This window comes from Odontesthes bonariensis, chromosome 17 (assembly GCF_027942865.1).
Source record: "Odontesthes bonariensis isolate fOdoBon6 chromosome 17, fOdoBon6.hap1, whole genome shotgun sequence".
Taxonomy (NCBI): domain Eukaryota; kingdom Metazoa; phylum Chordata; class Actinopteri; order Atheriniformes; family Atherinopsidae; genus Odontesthes; species Odontesthes bonariensis.
The window spans coordinates 1,591,661-1,613,224 of NC_134522.1; the positions used below are offsets into that span (position 1 = coordinate 1,591,661).

Consider the following 21,564-nt stretch of genomic DNA (forward strand, 5'->3'; position numbering starts at 1 on the left):
CCCGTCCCGCCGCTGAGATCGAGTACGGTCACGTGACCAGACCGCACGGCTGCGTCTGATTGGTGGAACACAGTCAGGTGGTAGAGCCTTTGGAGGAAGTCTCTCTCTCTGTCAGAATACAACATTAAAATGAGGTGTACGCGGGGGGATAAAAATAATGAGGCGTAGAATACCAAAGAGGTAAGAAGAAAAGTAACCAGCTCATTGTAGCCTAATGTAGCGGAGTAAGAGGACAGTTTCTGCTGCACACATCTACTCAAGTAAAAGTAAAAAGTATAGACATTTAAAACTACTCCTAGAAGTTTAATGTTTTCAAAAACTTACTCAAGTAGAAGTTACCGATGTGAAAGGATGTTTTAACCTTAACAGAAAAAGTGTAAAACGTGTCTTTCGGCTGCTGTTTTCTGTGCAATATGGTGTAAAATGTGTGTGATATATAACCAGGTAGGCTTTCTGTAATTCTCTAACCGTGTATTTTGCAACATATGGACCTAATCATGCAAATTAATTCTAAGCCTGACCATATAATTTAAGTGCCTCACTCTAACCATTTGTGGGTGAGTGCAGCAGAAAACTAAGGAATTATGAGTAAGGGATGTAGAAAAGTCTCAAAAAAAGATATGAAGTGTGGATGTGAACACTTATGAAGACATATAGAGAAAATGCAGTAATAAAAAGTAAAAAAAATACAGTTTTTGAACCTTTATCTCGATACCGACGCAGGTATTTCACAATCTGTCATGAGACGCGGGTAGATTTTAGCCCACACACGATCTTTTCCTCATCCTAACCCTAATCAAGAAGCTGTGATGCATAAATTTATTAATATTATTGTTAATAATATTATTATTACTAATATTTTCAATGAAAACATTAGTCAATTAACAATGAAATTATAGTGAAATTACAAACTAAATAGTTATTATACTATTAATTTATCAGTAATTCAAAATATTTTTTTACGCTTTTTTTAAAAAGTTTTAAAGTTGAATTTTACAGTTTATTCCATTGAATAAAAGACAAATATTTGTGAAATTACGATACATTTGTGAACATATTTTAACAATTCCGTCTTGTCAATAGATATATGTATTTCTAATGGGGTTTTTTTGTAAAAGAACAGAAATATTGCGTGTTTTCACAATGAAATTATAGTGAAATTACAAATTAAATAGTTATTTTGCTATTAATTTATCAGTAATTTAAAATTATTTTTTTAACTTTTTTTTAGATGCGGGTAGATTTTAGCCCACACGTGATCTTTTCCTCATCCTGACCAGGTACATTTGATTCCTAACCCTAATAAAGAAGCTGTGATGCCTAAAACTGATAGAAAACAGTGGATTCAATGAAAATAAGCCCCCTTTTCCTTTTCTTAAATACGACAGATGTTTAGACTTGAGAACTTGTTTAGTGACACAACACTTTATCCCTTTTTACCCAGTAAAATGATTCTCATCATCACCTACAACCATGACTAAATGACCCACATGTGTTTTGGTGTGAAACCTGACTGTCCTGGTTCATAAATACTCAGCCTGAGACCATTTATCTGAGGATAAAATGGCTTCCACAGACTGTGTCACCCTGTCTGACCCTGTTTTTTGTCACACTTTCCTGTTATTGAGAAACCGAAGCGCAGGGTTTAGCTCCACTTAGCTCCACATCCCTTTAATGCACTCCTCTGTTTCACTGTTTTGTGCTTTCCAGTCTGTCGGGCAGCTAAACTGTCAGACTGTTTCCACCGCTCTGCCACAAACTGACACTTCCACACATGCTGGTACAGTTAAAAGCTGCTGCTCTGCAGTCCTGAGCGACTCGAGTTGTTCTGTTTCATCTTTAATGACCGGCCTGGGTCTGCTCATTCACTCAGTAACACAGCTTACTGAGTGAGTCTCACCATTTATTACGTATTTATTAGTAATTATTCAGAATGAAAGCAGGCAGAAAAGGACAAGAAATGCAGGCAGATGTATAATAACTAAGGCTGGGCAACGATTAAAATGTTTAATCTAATTAATCACATGATTTCCCTGATTAATCACGATTAATCGCATTTGTACGCAGAATCCAAAAATGAATCCAAAAGTAGTGTATAGCTTTTAGCATTTAGCTTTATTTTAAATGTGCTGCCATATGAATGAAAGTGCCATAACATTTGTTGTGCAAACACACTTTTAACATCAGCATCTTTCTGTAGTTTTTATGTAGAAGCCTCGCTCCACTGTCTGTTTCCTTGAATGACTTGCTGCTATCAGTTGTGTGTTTTGCCTTTAAGTGATATTTTAGACTGGAACTACTACGCTGAGAAGACAATTCAACTTGGCAGTGTTTACAGATGACTTTGGTTCTGTCGACTCCGCCGTCTGGAAGAACTTTAACATGAAAATGGCCGAGTAAAAGTTCCGTACCCTTCTCCATGTTTGGTGGATCCGCCGATTACTTTCTTTTCCTGTTCCTCAGCAGACAGCAACAGACTTTTACAAAATAAAAGCCTGTGAGCAGCAGACTTTTACAAAATAAAAGCCTGTGAGCAACAGACTTTTACAAAATAAAAGCCTGTGAGCAACAGACTTTTACAAAATAAAAGCCTGTGAGCAACAGACTTTTACAAAATAAAAGCCTGTGAGCAGCAGACTTTTACAATAATAAAAGCCTATAAAACAGTGGTGGTTTGTGGCGTAGTGGGTTGAGGAGGCGCCCCATGTACAAGAGACTATAGTCCTCGCTGCAGCTATCCCTGTGCTGCATGTTGTTCCCCCTCTCTCTGCCCCCTGCTTCCTGTCTCTCTGAACTTTCCATTAAAGGCACAAAAGCCCCCCCCCCAAAATTTGTTTTTATAAATAAATTTAAAAAAAATATGCGTTAATGCGCGCTAAAATAATTATCGGCGTTTTGATATGATATGACAAAACGGCAGTTTCAAGCTAGACGAGGGTAGGTTCACTTCCTGTTTTCAAAACAAAAGCACCAATTGTATGGTAATGGATTTCTCTATGATAAAAGGCAACGGGTATTTTATTTTGTGAAAATAACCGGAAGTGCGTTGCTCACTGCAGCTAGCTTTAGTAGCGCCGAATTCGTGGGAACAAAATTGTAAACAGCCGGTATTTTGTCAGGTTTTTAACACGTTGGGGATCTAAACGACTACTTTCTCACCTGAAAAGGTTTCAAATGTTGCTAAAGTTTACAGAGTTTAGAGCTTAAGGCCCAATCCCATTTCACCCCTTGGCCCTACCCCTCCGTTTTGCGCGTTCACGTGTAGGGGTAAGGGGGAGGGCTTTGTACCCCTCGAAACGGAGTGGTTCGGCTAGGCTGACTACGTTTGGAGGGGTATGATATATTTCCCAGAGTACAACGCGCATCAACATCATATGAACGACTGGAACGGATATTGGTATGAAGAGATTTATTATACAAGGGATAACAAAAAATTGGGGTACATTCTCAAACAAAACAATAACATCTTAACAGGTCATTTTATGTTGTGGTTTAATCTGCAATAATTTGTAGGATGACCCGTCAGCTGGAAAGAAAAACATGGAAAGATCAGGCTTTCATCCTCCCAAACCAACACATTGATAGCACACACAATGCAGTGCATTTATTTATGTCATCAAATCTGAACCAGTTACAAAGAAAACCGCTTCAAAAACCCATGAGCTGCATGTTTATCCCAAACGGAACGAGGCGCATAACAAAGGCTAAACGCTAGCTTATGCTTTCAGCTAGGTTAGCCAGGTTAGGATACTACTCCGATCAATAAATCAGCAAATCCAACGAGACAAGCAAATTGTTTCTATATTACACAATATCACAAATGTACAGTTAGAAGCACTTTCAAACACACACACACATTATCATATGCACACGCCGGCTCTGGAAGCTACCAGATGCTCACTCACACACGTTATTTGCATTAATTTCTCATTCTACATAAGATCCAGCAATGCTCCCAGATGTCGAAGACGCCTTCGCCTGATGGCACTCCGTCGATTCGACGCAGATATTTCTAAAAATATCCGAATAGCCCAGGAGAGCGCGAACACCACAGCAGCCGGCACGTTTGTTTACTTCTGGCTAAAGCTGTCGCTTTTGGTTACGTAACAACTGACGGCGCGGACTAATGACGTACGTGAGTGTGAAGGGCTGTCCCAATACTTTGGGGTTACGTTTCAAGCCCTACGCCTTACTGCTCCGTTTGAAGGGACGAGGGGTAGGGATAGACAAATAGAAATGTGATTGGTGTTGATGAAGGTAGTCCGGCTAGTTGGCTGGGGTTTAAAAAATAAAGCGTTTTGCTTTTCAGAACAATATTCGTTCAACAGAGTAATACATTTGCATCACAAAAAGGTTCTCCAGGAAAAAGTCAGACCTCACCATCTCTTGGCCCTATTTTCTCTCCCTTCGTATCACTGCCTGCTGTCATACAGCTTCATGTCAAAAGAGGCGAAATTATTGGTGAGTTAACGCGATAATAACGAGTTAACTCGGCCAGCCCTAATAATTAATAGATAATGTTGATTTTTAGCCAATAATTTGGTTTTCAGACGTTTGGACACATTAATGTATCATTTAAATCCTGCGTTTTCCAATCAGAGGAGGACCACTCAGCCCACTGAGTAACAATTCTGACCGAATTCTGAATGAATCGAGCCTTTTCTCAGAGGAACTCCTGCTCCAAAACGTGCAAAAATAAGGCAAAAAATAGATGTTTTCTCCAGGTTTGGGTTTCTACTTTAACATGTGACGATTTAAAGGAGACGCATAAGAAACGAGAAGCAAAAGCTGGTGAGATGAAGGTGTTTTCCATCCAAAGGCTGCAAAGAAGCCCAGAAAATGCATTTTTTTTGCATTTTGATCGCCCTAAACTAGGTCCTGTATGGAAACTACAATAGTTACACTGCTCAAATCTGGACAGAATTATTCTAAAGAGGCTATAGATTCATTAAAACCTTGTTTGGGATTTGTGAAACCTTTTACTGATTTGTGCAAATGCAGAACATGGCCATTTTACTGCTTTTTTTTTGCATTTTTTTGATCTGTGCTTTACTGACCTGCAGCTCTTGCTGCTTTCTGGCTCAGATTTCAGTGTTTTTCTGCTTAAGAGACGGCGAGTTAATTGAAGATGATATCGCAGATAACGACTCCCGACCGGAGCATTTTTCCGTGTTATCCCTCGGCTCTATCCGATGCCCTCTCCCTGTTTTCTCTCCCCTCCCCTTCCACCAAGGTCGTAAATACAGTTCATCTCTGTCTTTCCCCCCTTTTTTCGTCTGCTTTCTGCCTGATGACGAGCGTAACCGCTGTGTCGCAGTGTCTCTGTGACAGCCAATTTCACTGGAAGATTAGGCCTTTGATGCCGTTATGTGATATCTCTCAGCAGCATTCCTCCCCGTCGCACGGCCAACCGTCTCTGGAGGTTCTTATTATTCATCTTCTTTCTTATTTTAGATGAATTTCACATTGTTATCCTTTGACATTTGCTCCTTCTTACTCTTCTGAATAGTTCTGTAATCATAAAGGGACATTTTTTTCTTTCCTTTAAGGCGAGACACTACAGGTGAATAGGGTAATATTTTAAAATAATAGATATCACCATGGAACTTCATCAGTTGATTACTTATACAAGTATGAAAAAAAATGTATTACAAGTTTTCTAAATTTGTATGTTTAATTATGCAAATTAGGTATTATCTCATTAAATATGCACATATTTGCATATATTTCAGGAAGATATATCTGAACATATGATAAAGCCAGGTGCAAAATCATTTTTTCATTTTGTTTACACACAAATTGAAAAGAAAATTATGGAGGGATTTCAGGATATCTGCTTTCATATCCTAGGAAATCAAAATATACTGCCCATAGCCTAAAAAACATCGATTTTTGCTATATTATTTGATTATAATGTCACATAAATCAGGCCAGGACTTTTACAAAATAAAAGCCTGTGAGCAACAGATTTTTACAATAATAAAAGCATGTGATCAACAGACTTTTACAAAAATAAAAGCCTGTGAGCAACAGACTTTTACAAAAATAAAAGCCTGTGAGCAACAGACTTTTACAAAATAAAAGCCCGTGATCAACAGACTTTTACAAAATAAAAGCATGTGAGCAACAGATTTTTACAATAATAAAATAAATAATAAAACAGGGGTGGTTTGTGGCTGTGCTGCGTGTTGTTCCCCCTCTCTCTGCCCCCTGCTTCCTGTCTCTCTGAACTTTCCATGAAAGGCACAAAAGGCCCCCCCCAAATTATAATTTTTTCAATTTAAAAAAAAAAGAAAAGCGCGATAAAATAATTGTTGGCGATAAATAATCGATGCGTTAACGCGATAATAACTCACCCAGCCCTCGTCTTTATGTATCTGAAGGATTGATAAGCGTGTCTGGCTTCCCATCAGTCATCAGGAAGACACATTTTTACCATTTTCTGGAAAACTAAATGTGTCACTTTTTCCAGCCACAGGAGACCATCCTTCTGGCTCCGCCGGACCGGGATGGTTTGGGAGGAACTTATAGATTATGCATCTGATGCCAAACCACACGGTTTCCCCTGAACAGATATTTAATTTGCCAAGCCGTGCCGAGTGGCTTATAATCACAGAAAAGTTAAAAGTATAAAGAGGGAAAAGGCGACAGGGCTTAGCACAGACTTAAATTCTGATATTCAGGCTTAAAGATTCTGAAGAATAGTTTCCTGCTGGAGTCAAACAGTCTCCTTTGGAAATGTTTAACACGTTGACGTCACGCTGTTCGTACTGAAAGGTTTCCCATGTCTCTTCTTCTTCTTCTTCTTCTCACCACAGCCAGGGAGGAGAACGTGGCCACCTTCCGCGGCTCAGAGTACTTCTGCTACGATCTCTCCCAGAACCCCATCCAGAGCAGCAGCGACGAGATCACGCTCTCCTTCAAGACATGGCAGCGGAACGGCCTCATCCTGCACACCGGCAAGTCCGCCGACTACGTCAACCTGGCGCTGAAGGACGGAGCCGTCTCCCTCGTTATCAACCTGGGCTCCGGGGCCTTCGAGGCCATCGTGGAGCCGGTCAACGGCAAGTTCAACGACAACTCGTGGCACGATGTCAAAGTGACCCGCAACCTCCGACAGGTAAGGCAGAGAGGTGTTTGACCATTTCCTAGGAACTGCAGTGTTAGGGCTGACCGTTTCCTAGCAGCAGTGTTAGTGTTAGGGCTGACCGTTTCCTAGGAGCAGCAGTGTTAGGGCTGACCGTTTCCTAGGAGCAGCAGTGTTAGGGCTGACCGTTTCCTAGGAGCAGCAGTGTTAGGGCTGGGCTGACTGTTTCCTAGGAGCAGCAGTGTTAGGGCTGGGCTGACTGTTTCCTAGGAGCAGCAGTGTTAGGGTTGACTGTTTCCTAGGAGCAGCAGTGTTAGGGCTGACTGTTTCCTAGGAGCAGCAGTGTTAGGGCTGACTGTTTCCTAGGAGCAGCAGTGTTAGGGCTGACCGTTTCCTAGGAGCAGCAGTGTTAGGGCTGGGCTGACTGTTTCCTAGGAGCAGCAGTGTTAGGGTTGACTGTTTCCAAGGAGCAGCAGTGTTAGGGCTGACCGTTTCCTAGGAGCAGCAGTGTTGGGGCTGACCGTTTCCTAGGAGCAGCAGTGTTAGGGCTGACCGTTTCCAAGGAGCAGCAGTGTTGGGGCTGACCGTTTCCTAGGAGCAGCAGTGTTAGGGCTGGGCTGACTGTTTCCTAGGAGCAGCAGTGTTAGGGTTGACTGTTTCCTAGGAGCAGCAGTGTTAGGGCTGACTGTTTCCTAGGAGCAGCAGTGTTAGGGCTGACCGTTTCCTAGGAGCAGCAGTGTTAGGGCTGACCGTTTCCTAGGAGCAGCAGTGTTAGGGCTGGGCTGACTGTTTCCTAGGAGCAGCAGTGTTAGGGTTGACTGTTTCCTAGGAGCAGCAGTGTTAGGGCTGACTGTTTCCTAGGAGCAGCAGTGTTAGGGCTGACCGTTTCCTAGGAGCAGCAGTGTTAGGGCTGACCGTTTCCTAGGTACAGCAGTGTTAGGGCTGACCTTTTCCTAGGAGCAGTAGTGTTAGGGCTGACCGTTTCCTAGCAGCAGCAGTGTTAGGGCTGACCGTTTCCTAGGTACAACAGTGTTAGGGCTGACCGTTTCCAAGGAGCAGCAGTGTTAGGGCTGACCGTTTCCTAGGTGCAGCAGTGTTAGGGCTGACCGTTTCCTAGGTACAGCAGTGTTAGGGCTGACCGTTTCCTAGGTGCAGCAGTGTTAGGGCTGACCGTTTCCTAGGTACAGCAGTGTTAGGGCTGACCGTTTCCTAGGAGCAGCAGTGTTAGGGCTGGGCTGACTGTTTCCTAGGAGCAGCAGTGTTAGGGCTGGGCTGACTGTTTCCTAGGAGCAGCAGTGTTAGGGCTGGGCTGACTGTTTCCTAGGAGCAGCAGTGTTAGGGTTGACTGTTTCCTAGGAGCAGCAGTGTTAGGGCTGACTGTTTCCTAGGAGCAGCAGTGTTAGGGCTGACCGTTTCCTAGGAGCAGCAGTGTTAGGGCTGACCGTTTCCTAGGAGCAGCAGTGTTAGGGCTGGGCTGACTGTTTCCTAGGAGCAGCAGTGTTAGGGTTGACTGTTTCCTAGGAGCAGCAGTGTTAGGGCTGACTGTTTCCTAGGAGCAGCAGTGTTAGGGCTGACCGTTTCCTAGGAGCAGCAGTGTTAGGGCTGACCGTTTCCTAGGTACAGCAGTGTTAGGGCTGACCTTTTCCTAGGAGCAGTAGTGTTAGGGCTGACCGTTTCCTAGCAGCAGCAGTGTTAGGGCTGACCGTTTCCTAGGTACAACAGTGTTAGGGCTGACCGTTTCCAAGGAGCAGCAGTGTTAGGGCTGACCGTTTCCTAGGTGCAGCAGTGTTAGGGCTGACCGTTTCCTAGGTACAGCAGTGTTAGGGCTGACCGCTTCCTAGGTGCAGCAGTGTTAGGGCTGACCGTTTCCTAGGTGCAGCAGTGTTAGGGCTGACCGTTTCCTAGGAGCAGCAGTGTTAGGGCTGGGCTGACTGTTTCCTAGGAGCAGCAGTGTTAGGGCTGGGCTGACTGTTTCCTAGGAGCAGCAGTGTTAGGGCTGGGCTGACTGTTTCCTAGGAGCAGCAGTGTTAGGGTTGACTGTTTCCTAGGAGCAGCAGTGTTAGGGCTGACTGTTTCCTAGGAGCAGCAGTGTTAGGGCTGACCGTTTCCTAGGAGCAGCAGTGTTAGGGCTGACCGTTTCCTAGGAGCAGCAGTGTTAGGGCTGGGCTGACTGTTTCCTAGGAGCAGCAGTGTTAGGGTTGACTGTTTCCTAGGAGCAGCAGTGTTAGGGCTGACTGTTTCCTAGGAGCAGCAGTGTTAGGGCTGACCGTTTCCTAGGAGCAGCAGTGTTAGGGCTGACCGTTTCCTAGGTACAGCAGTGTTAGGGCTGACCTTTTCCTAGGAGCAGTAGTGTTAGGGCTGACCGTTTCCTATCAGCAGCAGTGTTAGGGCTGACCGTTTCCTAGGTACAACAGTGTTAGGGCTGACCGTTTCCAAGGAGCAGCAGTGTTAGGGCTGACCGTTTCCTAGGTGCAGCAGTGTTAGGGCTGACCGTTTCCTAGGTACAGCAGTGTTAGGGCTGACCGCTTCCTAGGTGCAGCAGTGTTAGGGCTGACCGTTTCCTAGGTGCAGCAGTGTTAGGGCTGACCGTTTCCTAGGAGCAGCAGTGTTAGGGCTGGGCTGACTGTTTCCTAGGAGCAGCAGTGTTAGGGCTGACCGTTTCCTAGGAGCAGCAGTGTTAGGGCTGACCGTTTCCTAGGAGCAGCAGTGTTAGGGCAGACCGTTTCCTAGGAGCAGCAGTGTTAGGGCTGACCGTTTTCTAGGTGCAGCAGTGTTAGGGCTGACCGTTTCCTAGGAGCAGCAGTGTTAGGGCTGGGCTGACTGTTTCCTAGGAGCAGCAGTGTTAGGGTTGACTGTTTCCTAGGAGCAGCAGTGTTAGGGCTGACTGTTTCCTAGGAGCAGCAGTGTTAGGGCTGACCGTTTCCTAGGAGCAGCAGTGTTAGGGCTGACCGTTTCCTAGGTACAGCAGTGTTAGGGCTGACCTTTTCCTAGGAGCAGTAGTGTTAGGGCTGACCGTTTCCTAGCAGCAGCAGTGTTAGGGCTGACCGTTTCCTAGGTACAACAGTGTTATGGCTGACCGTTTCCAAGGAGCAGCAGTGTTAGGGCTGACCGTTTCCTAGGTGCAGCAGTGTTACGGCTGACCGTTTCCTAGGTACAGCAGTGTTAGGGCTGACCGTTTCCTAGGTGCAGCAGTGTTAGGGCTGACCGTTTCCTAGGTACAGCAGTGTTAGGGCTGACCGCTTCCTAGGTGCAGCAGTGTTAGGGCTGACCGTTTCCTAGGTGCAGCAGTGTTAGGGCTGACCGTTTCCTAGGAGCAGCAGTGTTAGGGCTGGGCTGACTGTTTCCTAGGAGCAGCAGTGTTAGGGCTGACCGTTTCCTAGGAGCAGCAGTGTTAGGGCTGACTGTTTCCTAGGAGCAGCAGTGTTAGGGCTGACCGTTTCCTAGGAGCAGCAGTGTTAGGGCTGACCGTTTCCTAGGTACAGCAGTGTTAGGGCTGACCTTTTCCTAGGAGCAGTAGTGTTAGGGCTGACCGTTTCCTAGCAGCAGCAGTGTTAGGGCTGACCGTTTCCTAGGTACAACAGTGTTAGGGCTGACCGTTTCCAAGGAGCAGCAGTGTTAGGGCTGACCGTTTCCTAGGTGCAGCAGTGTTAGGGCTGACCGTTTCCTAGGTACAGCAGTGTTAGGGCTGACCGTTTCCTAGGTGCAGCAGTGTTAGGGCTGACCGTTTCCTAGGTACAGCAGTGTTAGGGCTGACCGTTTCCTAGGAGCAGCAGTGTTAGGGCTGGGCTGACTGTTTCCTAGGAGCAGCAGTGTTAGGGCTGGGCTGACTGTTTCCTAGGAGCAGCAGTGTTAGGGCTGGGCTGACTGTTTCCTAGGAGCAGCAGTGTTAGGGTTGACTGTTTCCTAGGAGCAGCAGTGTTAGGGCTGACTGTTTCCTAGGAGCAGCAGTGTTAGGGCTGACCGTTTCCTAGGAGCAGCAGTGTTAGGGCTGACCGTTTCCTAGGAGCAGCAGTGTTAGGGCTGGGCTGACTGTTTCCTAGGAGCAGCAGTGTTAGGGTTGACTGTTTCCTAGGAGCAGCAGTGTTAGGGCTGACTGTTTCCTAGGAGCAGCAGTGTTAGGGCTGACCGTTTCCTAGGAGCAGCAGTGTTAGGGCTGACCGTTTCCTAGGTACAGCAGTGTTAGGGCTGACCTTTTCCTAGGAGCAGTAGTGTTAGGGCTGACCGTTTCCTAGCAGCAGCAGTGTTAGGGCTGACCGTTTCCTAGGTACAACAGTGTTAGGGCTGACCGTTTCCAAGGAGCAGCAGTGTTAGGGCTGACCGTTTCCTAGGTGCAGCAGTGTTAGGGCTGACCGTTTCCTAGGTACAGCAGTGTTAGGGCTGACCGCTTCCTAGGTGCAGCAGTGTTAGGGCTGACCGTTTCCTAGGTGCAGCAGTGTTAGGGCTGACCGTTTCCTAGGAGCAGCAGTGTTAGGGCTGGGCTGACTGTTTCCTAGGAGCAGCAGTGTTAGGGCTGGGCTGACTGTTTCCTAGGAGCAGCAGTGTTAGGGCTGGGCTGACTGTTTCCTAGGAGCAGCAGTGTTAGGGTTGACTGTTTCCTAGGAGCAGCAGTGTTAGGGCTGACTGTTTCCTAGGAGCAGCAGTGTTAGGGCTGACCGTTTCCTAGGAGCAGCAGTGTTAGGGCTGACCGTTTCCTAGGAGCAGCAGTGTTAGGGCTGGGCTGACTGTTTCCTAGGAGCAGCAGTGTTAGGGTTGACTGTTTCCTAGGAGCAGCAGTGTTAGGGCTGACTGTTTCCTAGGAGCAGCAGTGTTAGGGCTGACCGTTTCCTAGGAGCAGCAGTGTTAGGGCTGACCGTTTCCTAGGTACAGCAGTGTTAGGGCTGACCTTTTCCTAGGAGCAGTAGTGTTAGGGCTGACCGTTTCCTAGCAGCAGCAGTGTTAGGGCTGACCGTTTCCTAGGTACAACAGTGTTAGGGCTGACCGTTTCCAAGGAGCAGCAGTGTTAGGGCTGACCGTTTCCTAGGTGCAGCAGTGTTAGGGCTGACCGTTTCCTAGGTACAGCAGTGTTAGGGCTGACCGCTTCCTAGGTGCAGCAGTGTTAGGGCTGACCGTTTCCTAGGTGCAGCAGTGTTAGGGCTGACCGTTTCCTAGGAGCAGCAGTGTTAGGGCTGGGCTGACTGTTTCCTAGGAGCAGCAGTGTTAGGGCTGACCGTTTCCTAGGAGCAGCAGTGTTAGGGCTGACCGTTTCCTAGGAGCAGCAGTGTTAGGGCAGACCGTTTCCTAGGAGCAGCAGTGTTAGGGCTGACCGTTTTCTAGGTGCAGCAGTGTTAGGGCTGACCGTTTCCTAGGAGCAGCAGTGTTAGGGCTGGGCTGACTGTTTCCTAGGAGCAGCAGTGTTAGGGTTGACTGTTTCCTAGGAGCAGCAGTGTTAGGGCTGACTGTTTCCTAGGAGCAGCAGTGTTAGGGCTGACCGTTTCCTAGGAGCAGCAGTGTTAGGGCTGACCGTTTCCTAGGTACAGCAGTGTTAGGGCTGACCTTTTCCTAGGAGCAGTAGTGTTAGGGCTGACCGTTTCCTAGCAGCAGCAGTGTTAGGGCTGACCGTTTCCTAGGTACAACAGTGTTAGGGCTGACCGTTTCCAAGGAGCAGCAGTGTTAGGGCTGACCGTTTCCTAGGTGCAGCAGTGTTACGGCTGACCGTTTCCTAGGTACAGCAGTGTTAGGGCTGACCGTTTCCTAGGTGCAGCAGTGTTAGGGCTGACCGTTTCCTAGGTACAGCAGTGTTAGGGCTGACCGCTTCCTAGGTGCAGCAGTGTTAGGGCTGACCGTTTCCTAGGTGCAGCAGTGTTAGGGCTGACCGTTTCCTAGGAGCAGCAGTGTTAGGGCTGGGCTGACTGTTTCCTAGGAGCAGCAGTGTTAGGGCTGACCGTTTCCTAGGAGCAGCAGTGTTAGGGCTGACCGTTTCCTAGGAGCAGCAGTGTTAGGGCAGACCGTTTCCTAGGAGCAGCAGTGTTAGGGCTGACCGTTTCCTAGGTGCAGCAGTGTTAGGGCTGACCGTTTCCTAGGAGCAGCAGTGTTAGGGCTGACCGCTTCCTAGGTGCAGCAGTGTTAGGGCTGACCGTTTCCTAGGTGCAGCAGTGTTAGGGCTGACCGTTTCCTAGGAGCAGCAGTGTTAGGGCTGACCGCTTCCTAGGTGCAGCAGTGTTAGGGCTGACCGTTTCCTAGGTGCAGCAGTGTTAGGGCTGACCGTTTCCTAGGAGCAGCAGTGTTAGGGCAGACCGTTTCCTAGGAGCAGCAGTGTTAGGGCTGACCGTTTCCTAGGTGCAGCAGTGTTAGGGCTGACCGTTTCCTAGGAGCAGCAGTGTTAGGGCTGACCGTTTCCTAGGAGCAGCAGTGTTAGGGCTGACCGTTTCCTAGGAGCAGCAGTGTTAGGGCTGACCGTTTCCAAGGAGCAGCAGTGTTAGGACTGACCGTTTCCTAGGAGCAGCAGTGTTGGGGCTGACTGTTTCCAAGGAGCAGCAGTGTTGGGGCTGACCGTTTCCTAGGAGCAGCAGTGTTGGGGCTGACTGTTTCCAAGGAGCAGCATTGTTAGGGCTGACCGTTTCCTAGGAGCAGCAGTGTCGGGGCTGACCGTTTCCAAGGAGCAGCAGTGTCGGGGCTGACCGTTTCCAAGGAGCAGCAGTGTTAGGGCTGCTGGCTTTCTGAGCGTCAGCTTGCTAATGGACGGAAGGAGAGCCGACTCTGCTGGTGGAACAGTTTTATCCCTTTAAACTCTCCCACGGCTCATCTCTGCAAAGACAGTTTAAAGTTGTTTAAATTCAACAAAGACTGAAGATTTTTCTCTTCCAAACGCTCGTTAAGTTTTATTGAACTCATTTAAGGTTAGATTATTTGCATTTAGAAAGATTTAAAGTTGGAAAACTGACTCGACTGCAGCTTATTGGCTCTGTTGGGTGGTTTCAGATCCACCCAGGATGCACATGTGTAGCCCGACCTACTTAGTTGAACCGATAATAATGAGATCATTTCATATGTTTCCACGTTTGGTTGTAAATAAAACACTGGTTTATGATCAGCTATTTTAGGATCAGGGTGTCACAAATCGACCTAATTCTCCCGTCTTCTCTGCTCTTCTACATCACATTACATCTACATCAAATTCTTTTTCTGTTTGTTTATTTGTTTTGTTTTGTTTTTTAATGCTAGTTTTAAAATGTAGCACTCTGAAGTCATTAAGTTGATGTAAAGTGCCTTATAAATAAACCTGACAAAATACCGGCTGTTTACAATTTTGTTCCCACGAATTCGGCGCTACTAAAGCTAGCCGCAGTGAGCAACGCACTTCCGGTTATTTTCACAAAATAAAATACCCGTTGCCTTTTATCATAGGGAAAGCCATTACCATACAATTGGTGCTTTTGTTTTGAAAACAGGAAGTGAACCTATCCTCGTTGTAGCTAGCTTGAAACTGCCGTTTTGACAGGAAATGACGATCGGCGACGTCACGTTACGTTGCATCTTGGGTAGTTTGAGTATGAGTAGTAACCTCATGATGCATACCCAACATTTCAGAGAATCTAGTATGCATCCGGGAACTTAAAAAAAGTTAAAGTTAGTAGGAGTAGGAGAAGTAGGCGGTTTCGAACACAGCCATTGTCTTCCCCACAGTTTCTGTCTGATCATTAGTTCATTCCCCTCACCTGTTTGTCCCCAGCTGTCACTAATCACTCCCAGTTCCCTGTTTAGTTTCCAGTCTCCCCTGTTCTTTTGTGATATACCTACCTTGATACCTTGATTTTCACCCCTTCATGCCACGATTAAGCTAAGTGTTCTTTCATATATCATGCCAAGTCTTTTGTTTAGCCATGTTTATGTCTTTTATTCCACAGTTCAGGGTTTTGTTATCCGGCTCAAAAACCAGCCGCACCTTTTGTTTAACTTTTTTTTTTTTTGTGAAATGAACCCAGTTTGTTTTTTACCCCTCTGAGTCCGCATCCGTGTCCTACCTCACCACCTGCCCTGACACCCAGGGCTTTGTTTGTAACTGAAACGCCTGGAACACAACCAGGGTAGATTGGCATGTGTTGGGAAGCTTTTTCTCCCCTTCTGGTGATGAATAAAGCCTAACTGAGTGGCTAACTGAGTGGCTAACTGAGTGGCTAACTGAGTGGCTAACTGAGTGGCTAACTGAGTGGCTAACTGAGTGGCTAACTGAGTGGCTAACTGGGTGGCTAACTGGGTGGCTAACTGGGTGGCTAACTGGGACTCAACCTGCCACGCATCTCCTGCAAGGCATCTTTATTTATATAGCACATTTCATACCACAGGCAACTCAATGTGCTTTACATAAAGACAAGGCATTTAAAAGAACAGCACAAAAACAAGCAATTTAAAGAGAATAAAAATTAAAACACACAGTTTTAAGAGGGGAAAAAGAAAAATATAAACTCAACCATAAGCACACGGAAAGGGAAATGTTTTTAACCTGGATTTAAAAGTGCTTACAGTTGGGGCTGTAGAGGGAAGAAACTGTTATTTTACCATCCTTGTTGCACATTTCATGACTTAATTTCTCCGTCTGTCTTCGTGCAGACGTCCACATGTTGGTGTTTTGTTTGATTTGCTTTGTTATTAACAGCCTCTTTCTTGTTCTTTTATTGCCTTTCCCATCTCACCTTTGGGCAAAGCAAACAGCCAGTGGATACGACATGATAAACAAACTCCACTGCATGGTAGATATATCACTCTCATTATCACTCCTTGGTTTGCGGTGCACTTTTTGGGTTTGGAGCTTTGCCAGCGTTCAGTCTGCTTTACATTTCTGTCACTCTGCCCTCCACCGGCTTCTTCCACTCTCAGGTTTTTCTGCCTTCCTGCTGGGGTCTGATTAGTTCCAGAAGCTGGAAATCAGGTGTGTGACATGAGTGCACAAAAAAAGTGTCTGTGGGGGAGAACGTGCGACCACCGGCCCGGCGCAGCTTTCCTGAGCCCGGGGTTAACCTGAGGAGTGCGTGCTGAGCAGGTTGTGTCACATGGAGACGACTGAGCTCTTCAGCCTTCAGCCTGATAAGCTCCTCTGGGAGCATAGTTTTCTGCTGAAATGAAGAACTCATAAAACTTACATTGGCCAATGTGTCCAACCTGTCCACCCTGTATCATATCAAGCTAACGTTAGCTAACTACCGACTAGGCTAACAGGATAAAATTAGCTAATTTGACGAGCACTTACTGGTCAGAATGGATCTTCAAATGACGAACAAAGTTGGAAGTTGTCGTCTGGCTGTCTGAGATGTTGATGCCGCATGTCTTGCACTGAGCTGTTCGTCTTTTGCCGTCAAAATGGTGATTACGAAAGCCGAAGACAACGACTCTCGGTCCCGCTGACATGTTGATGCATATCTGATATGAGTTTATTCTCTCCAATAAACACTAAGGTATGCAGAGAGGGCATGGCTGATTGACAGGGTAGGGATCCAATCATTCTCAGCCTGCGCTCCTACCGGGTAATCCATGTTATTTTTTAAATTAATTTATTAATTTTATATTCAAACTGAAAACATGAACTGAATAACTCTCAAGTCATTCAAGTCATTGTGTCTCAAGTCAAGTCAAGTGCCGAGTCTTTAACCTCCAAGTCCGAGTCGAGTCTCAAGTCTTTTATTTTTTGTCAAGTCACAAGTCATCAAAACAGCGACTCGAGTCCCCGTCTCTGGGGTACAGTACATCCGTCCATCCATAAATAACTTTGAAATTTATCAGAATGTATTCTTTTTATTTTCACATTTCAATTTAATTTCACTTTATGCAATGTAAAACTGTCCATTCTCCACCAACTTTAAAACCGCATACATGAAAATAACACTCATGACAGAAATGATAACAATGGCATTGTTGACTTGGACGTCAGACACACGTTGGATAGTTTTGTCTGTAAAATCTACATTACAAAGGTTGTGATTGGCTGTCAGAGCTCTCTGCAGTTTGAAAAAAATATAGATTTTATTTCAAGGATACTAAAAAATGGCTAGATAAAATCTTCGTTGAATACTAAAGGAAACAGAGAAACCCTCACATTTAAAAAAAAAAAACACAACAACTAGCCTTCTGAAAAAATACTAAATAATTATTTAAACATTAATATTTAGGCTACTTGAGTACATATATGTACCTTTTGGACCCTCAAAAAGGTACATATATGTACATATGTATACATATATATACATCAGGGGACAAAACAGGACTCGTACTGTACCCCTATTTCTGAGAGTGTGTTTGTTAACACGAACTAAGATGAAGGGAATCCTCCTTAAATCTGACTCTCATCTTCATTCATGCCATCGTTTGTGTGAGGTAACCCCATCTGCAGGAGTTAGTAACTCTGATGGTACTCAGGTCCACAAAGTGAGAAACATTCACCTGTGGAGACACGAATGAATCCGTGCTTTAGATCAGGGATCCGTTCAGAACTTTCCCCACAATGTGACCCAAAGATCGGAGCATTTAACAGCCGACAGGCTGCCCCAGTGTCCAATAACGAGCCTGTATGACAGTAACAGCTTCACAGTCATGTGTGAGACTGATATTTCTCATAAAAATTAGGGCTGGGCAACAATTAAAATGTTTAATCTAATTAATCACATGATTTCCCTGATTAATCACGATTAATCACATTTGTATGCAGAATCCAAAAATGAATCCAAAAGTAGCGTATAGCTTTTAGCATTTAGCTTTATTTTAAATGTGCTGCCATATGAATGAAAGTGCCATAACATTTGTTGTGCAAACACACTTTTAACATCAGCATCTTTCTGTAGTTTTTATGTAGAAGCCTCGCTCCACTGTCTGTTTCCTTGAATGACTTGCTGCTATCAGTTGTGTGTTTTGCCTTTAAGTGATATTTTAGACTGGAACTACTACGCTGAGAAGACAATTCAACTTGGCTGAAAATGCAGGATTATTATTTTTTTTAAATTTATTTTGAAATACGTGCTTTTATGTTGAAACGAGTAAAACAGGAAGTAGCGCCGGTTAGCTCTGTGAGCTTCCCTGTGTGAATGTGATGCATTCAACAGACTTTTACAATAATAAAACCTGCGTTAATGCGCGATAAAATATTTATTTAAATTAATTTATTTAAATAATTAACGAGTTAACTCGCCCAGTCCTAATAAATTCTGCATTTTTTTTTTATCAGCATAGCATAAAAAACATGCTTAAAATTGGAAAAGAAGCCATCGATTCGATGAATTTTAGTATGAAAATAACACTGGTGACTGTTTAAGCTGCTGAGACTAACGGTGATAAAGATGTCAGAGCTTCTTCTTCCTGTATTTCCTGCTGTGAAACTCTGCTTCCTGTCACTCTTTGTTTGTTTCACGCATGTTGAACTATGTTTACTTGTGTTTTCTCCTTCTGTTTTCAACTAAAGAAAATCAAAAACGAGTGAATTCCTCCAGCATTTTCTTTCTTTCTTTTACACTTTACACACTACGTATCTCTCAGCTGATTCTCTTTGCACTGAAGGATCAACTCACTCAAAAATACAGAAAATCACGAGCCTGGTGTCGGCTCTTTTTAATCCAGGACAGATTTAAAACTCCTCCAAACCCGAGTGGGCTTTAAAGGAAACTCTGTAGTCCGGCTTTGATCCTTTAAAAACCTCCAAATCCTCACCGTTCCTTCCTCTTTATCAGGTGACCATATCAGTGGACGGGATCCTGACCACCACAGGCTACACCCAGGAGGACTACACCATGCTGGGCTCGGACGACTTCTTCTACGTGGGCGGGAGCCCCAGCACAGCCGACCTGCCCGGATCTCCAGTCAGCAACAACTTCATGGGCTGTCTGAAGGAGGTGAAGTACCCTGCTGGTTGTTTGCAGTTCGTTGGGGGGTTATTGAACTCTAAAGACTTTCTGTGAATCTCTAAAAGTCTTTAGAGGTGCATCAAGGTGAGTGAAGGTTCTGTTTGTCTCCTGGACCGATGTGTTTCTGAGGTTTAAGGTTGGTGCAGTAGTCAGTTTAAATGCTCCAAATACCCCCCAGCTGGTCTTCAAAGCTTCACAGGTTCGCTGCTTGTTGCTGAGCACATGGAGTGGGGTCACATGGCCCTGAAAGGATCAGATTATTGGCTAAATTACAATGAGAATGAGTTGAACAAGGGTAATTATCCTTGGATATATGGCGGTGAATGAATGGGATCATAGGCACAAAGCGTGGCTGTGTTCGAAACTGCATACTACATACTACATACTTCCATACTACATACTCATCGATCAGACAGTATGCAGAGCGTTTACCCACAATGCATCTCGCTCCTGCCCGAGCCGAAATCAGCCGGCCTGAAGCTGATTTCCCTTAAGCTCTAAACTCTGTAAACTTTAGCAACATTTGAAACATTTTCAGGTGAGAAAGTAGTCGTTTAGATCCCCAACGTGTTGAAAACCTGACAAAATACCGGCTGTTTACTATTTTGTTCCCACGAATTCGGCGCTACTAAAGCTAGCCGCAGTGAGCTAACGCACTTCCTGTTATTTTCACAAAATAAAATACCCGTTGCCTTTTATCATAGGGAAAGCCATTACTATACAATTGGTGCTTTTGTTTTGAAAACAGGAAGTGAACCTACCCTCGTTGTAGCTAGCTTGAAACTGCCGTTTTGACAGGAAATGACGATCGGCGACGTCACGTTACGTTGCATCTTGGGTAGTTTTAGTATGAGTAGTAACCTCATGATGCATACTCAACATTTCGGAGAATCTAGTATGCATCCGGGAACTTCTGCTTACTCAAACTCGCATACTAACTCAGAAAGTTAGTAGGAGTAGTAGGAGAAGTATGCGGTTTCGAACTCAGCGCATGTCTTACCCCGGTATGATAGGTGGCGCTGTACCCATTCTTCGGATAACAGTAATCAGAGAAACTTTCTGAGCTTTTCTGGCAGCCGCTGTCAGCACACTGCCCACCGCTGGATATCTGCACACAGCTGTTATTCCAGATGATGAGGGCATCTAAATATAAACCCGCGGTGCGTCACTGCATCCTCATTATTTGGTGACATTATGTTTCTCTGCAGTTAAGGGACAACGCTGGAGAAGATGCACAAGTTATGGTTTGTCCATTAAAATAAAACAAAGTAAGAATAAATGAGCTGCAGTTTGTGAATAACTGCTTCCAGTTAGATGTTTCAGATGGTTTTAAAATGGACTCCAGTCAGATTATCCTGATAACGCTGCCAACATTTAAAGAATCTTTCTTCACAAACCGTCTCTCCCGCTGATGTCCGACCAGAAAAACAAGCTGACGACGTGCTTATTTCCTGAGGTGATGAGGTACAGTTGGCGGTCAATTCTCCACTCAAAGCTTAGAAAATACAATAAGTCTTATACCACAGGGCCAGCAGCAAAGATGAGGTCTAACCTACAGATGAACCCTGACATAATGGTTTAAAACCAGCAGAGGGTTTGTGCAAACTTTGAACGAACATTCTGACTTTAAATGTTCAGAATAAACACATTTTGTCGGATTTGATCATTTTCAAACAATCGCTGACCCTCGTCAGATCCCCAAACTTTCCTTTTTCTTTCCATTTACCCAAACCTTTAGAAACATTCTGCTTTAGATCCATTTCGTTTTGAACATTCGTGTTCAGATAGAGTCAGTGTTTGTGGTTCTGATCCAGTTTGTGCACATCTTCCTGCTGGGATCTTTATTCTGTTGTAATCTCTGAACAAAGCCTGTAATAAAATATAAAAACAATTAAAAAAAACTTCCCCTCATATCGATCATGCACACAGAAACAAAAAGTTTGCAGAACAAACAGTTATTTATACGGAAGCATATTGCTGCCACTCTACGAAAAAAAAAGGAGGCTCAGTATCATGTAATTACGTGAAAACTTTATTGTTATAACAATATCTTTTTCACGTTTTAACAATATATTTATCAAGTTATAACGTGAAAATATCTCATCTTGAAATAACGTGATAAATATATTGTTAAAACGTGAAAAAGATATTGTTATAACAATAAACTTTTCACGTAATTACATGATACTGAACCTCTTTTTTTTTTTCGTAGTGGCAGCAATATGCTTCCGTAATTTTATCCTCTTTTTTACTTTCATTTCATGCCGTTAAATTTCAGCATTTCCTCAGCAGAGCAGCTGACTGTAAAAGTAACTTTTAAAGGGTATTTTGTCTCGATGCCAATTCAGAGAACGTAAGAGTTGACTCACCGAGTTAACCCACAGCACACACCCACACTCGAGCTGATGATGTCATGTCTTAGCACATAACTGGAGCCAGTCGAGTGCACTGTGACCACAGGGGCTTGGATTTCTGTCACAGCATCATATGGCTGCAGGGAGATGGAGGAAGTGGCGCAGTAGCCATTTAATCCCCCTCTGGCCTACTTCCTGCTCTGTGGCATGCTGGGCCTGTTTGCAACATTCCCTGCACCACCCACTCCTGTCAAGCATGTGC

At 44.8% G+C, this 21,564-nt stretch overlaps 2 protein-coding genes across 6 annotated transcripts in view; both read left to right on the forward strand.

Annotated features, from left to right (window-relative positions):
- The window catches only part of LOC142366608 (neurexin-3a-like), a 112,376-nt gene extending 105,235 nt beyond the window's left edge, over positions 1–7,141 (forward strand). Inside the window, exon 5 of the mRNA XM_075448556.1 lies at positions 6,819–7,141. Coding sequence (XP_075304671.1) covers positions 6,819–7,141 — 323 coding nt within the window. The remainder of the gene's footprint in view (positions 1–6,818) is intronic.
- The window catches only part of LOC142366229 (neurexin-3a-like), a 126,014-nt gene continuing 111,269 nt past the window's right edge, over positions 6,820–21,564 (forward strand). For all 5 annotated transcript variants that reach the window (XR_012766752.1, XR_012766753.1, XM_075448055.1 and 2 more), the window contains exons 1-2: positions 6,820–7,120; positions 18,775–18,936. Coding sequence is in view for 3 of the 5 variants with exons in the window: in XM_075448055.1 (XP_075304170.1) it covers positions 18,835–18,936 (102 nt within the window). In the remaining 2 variants the exon portion in view is untranslated. The remainder of the gene's footprint in view (positions 7,121–18,774; positions 18,937–21,564) is intronic.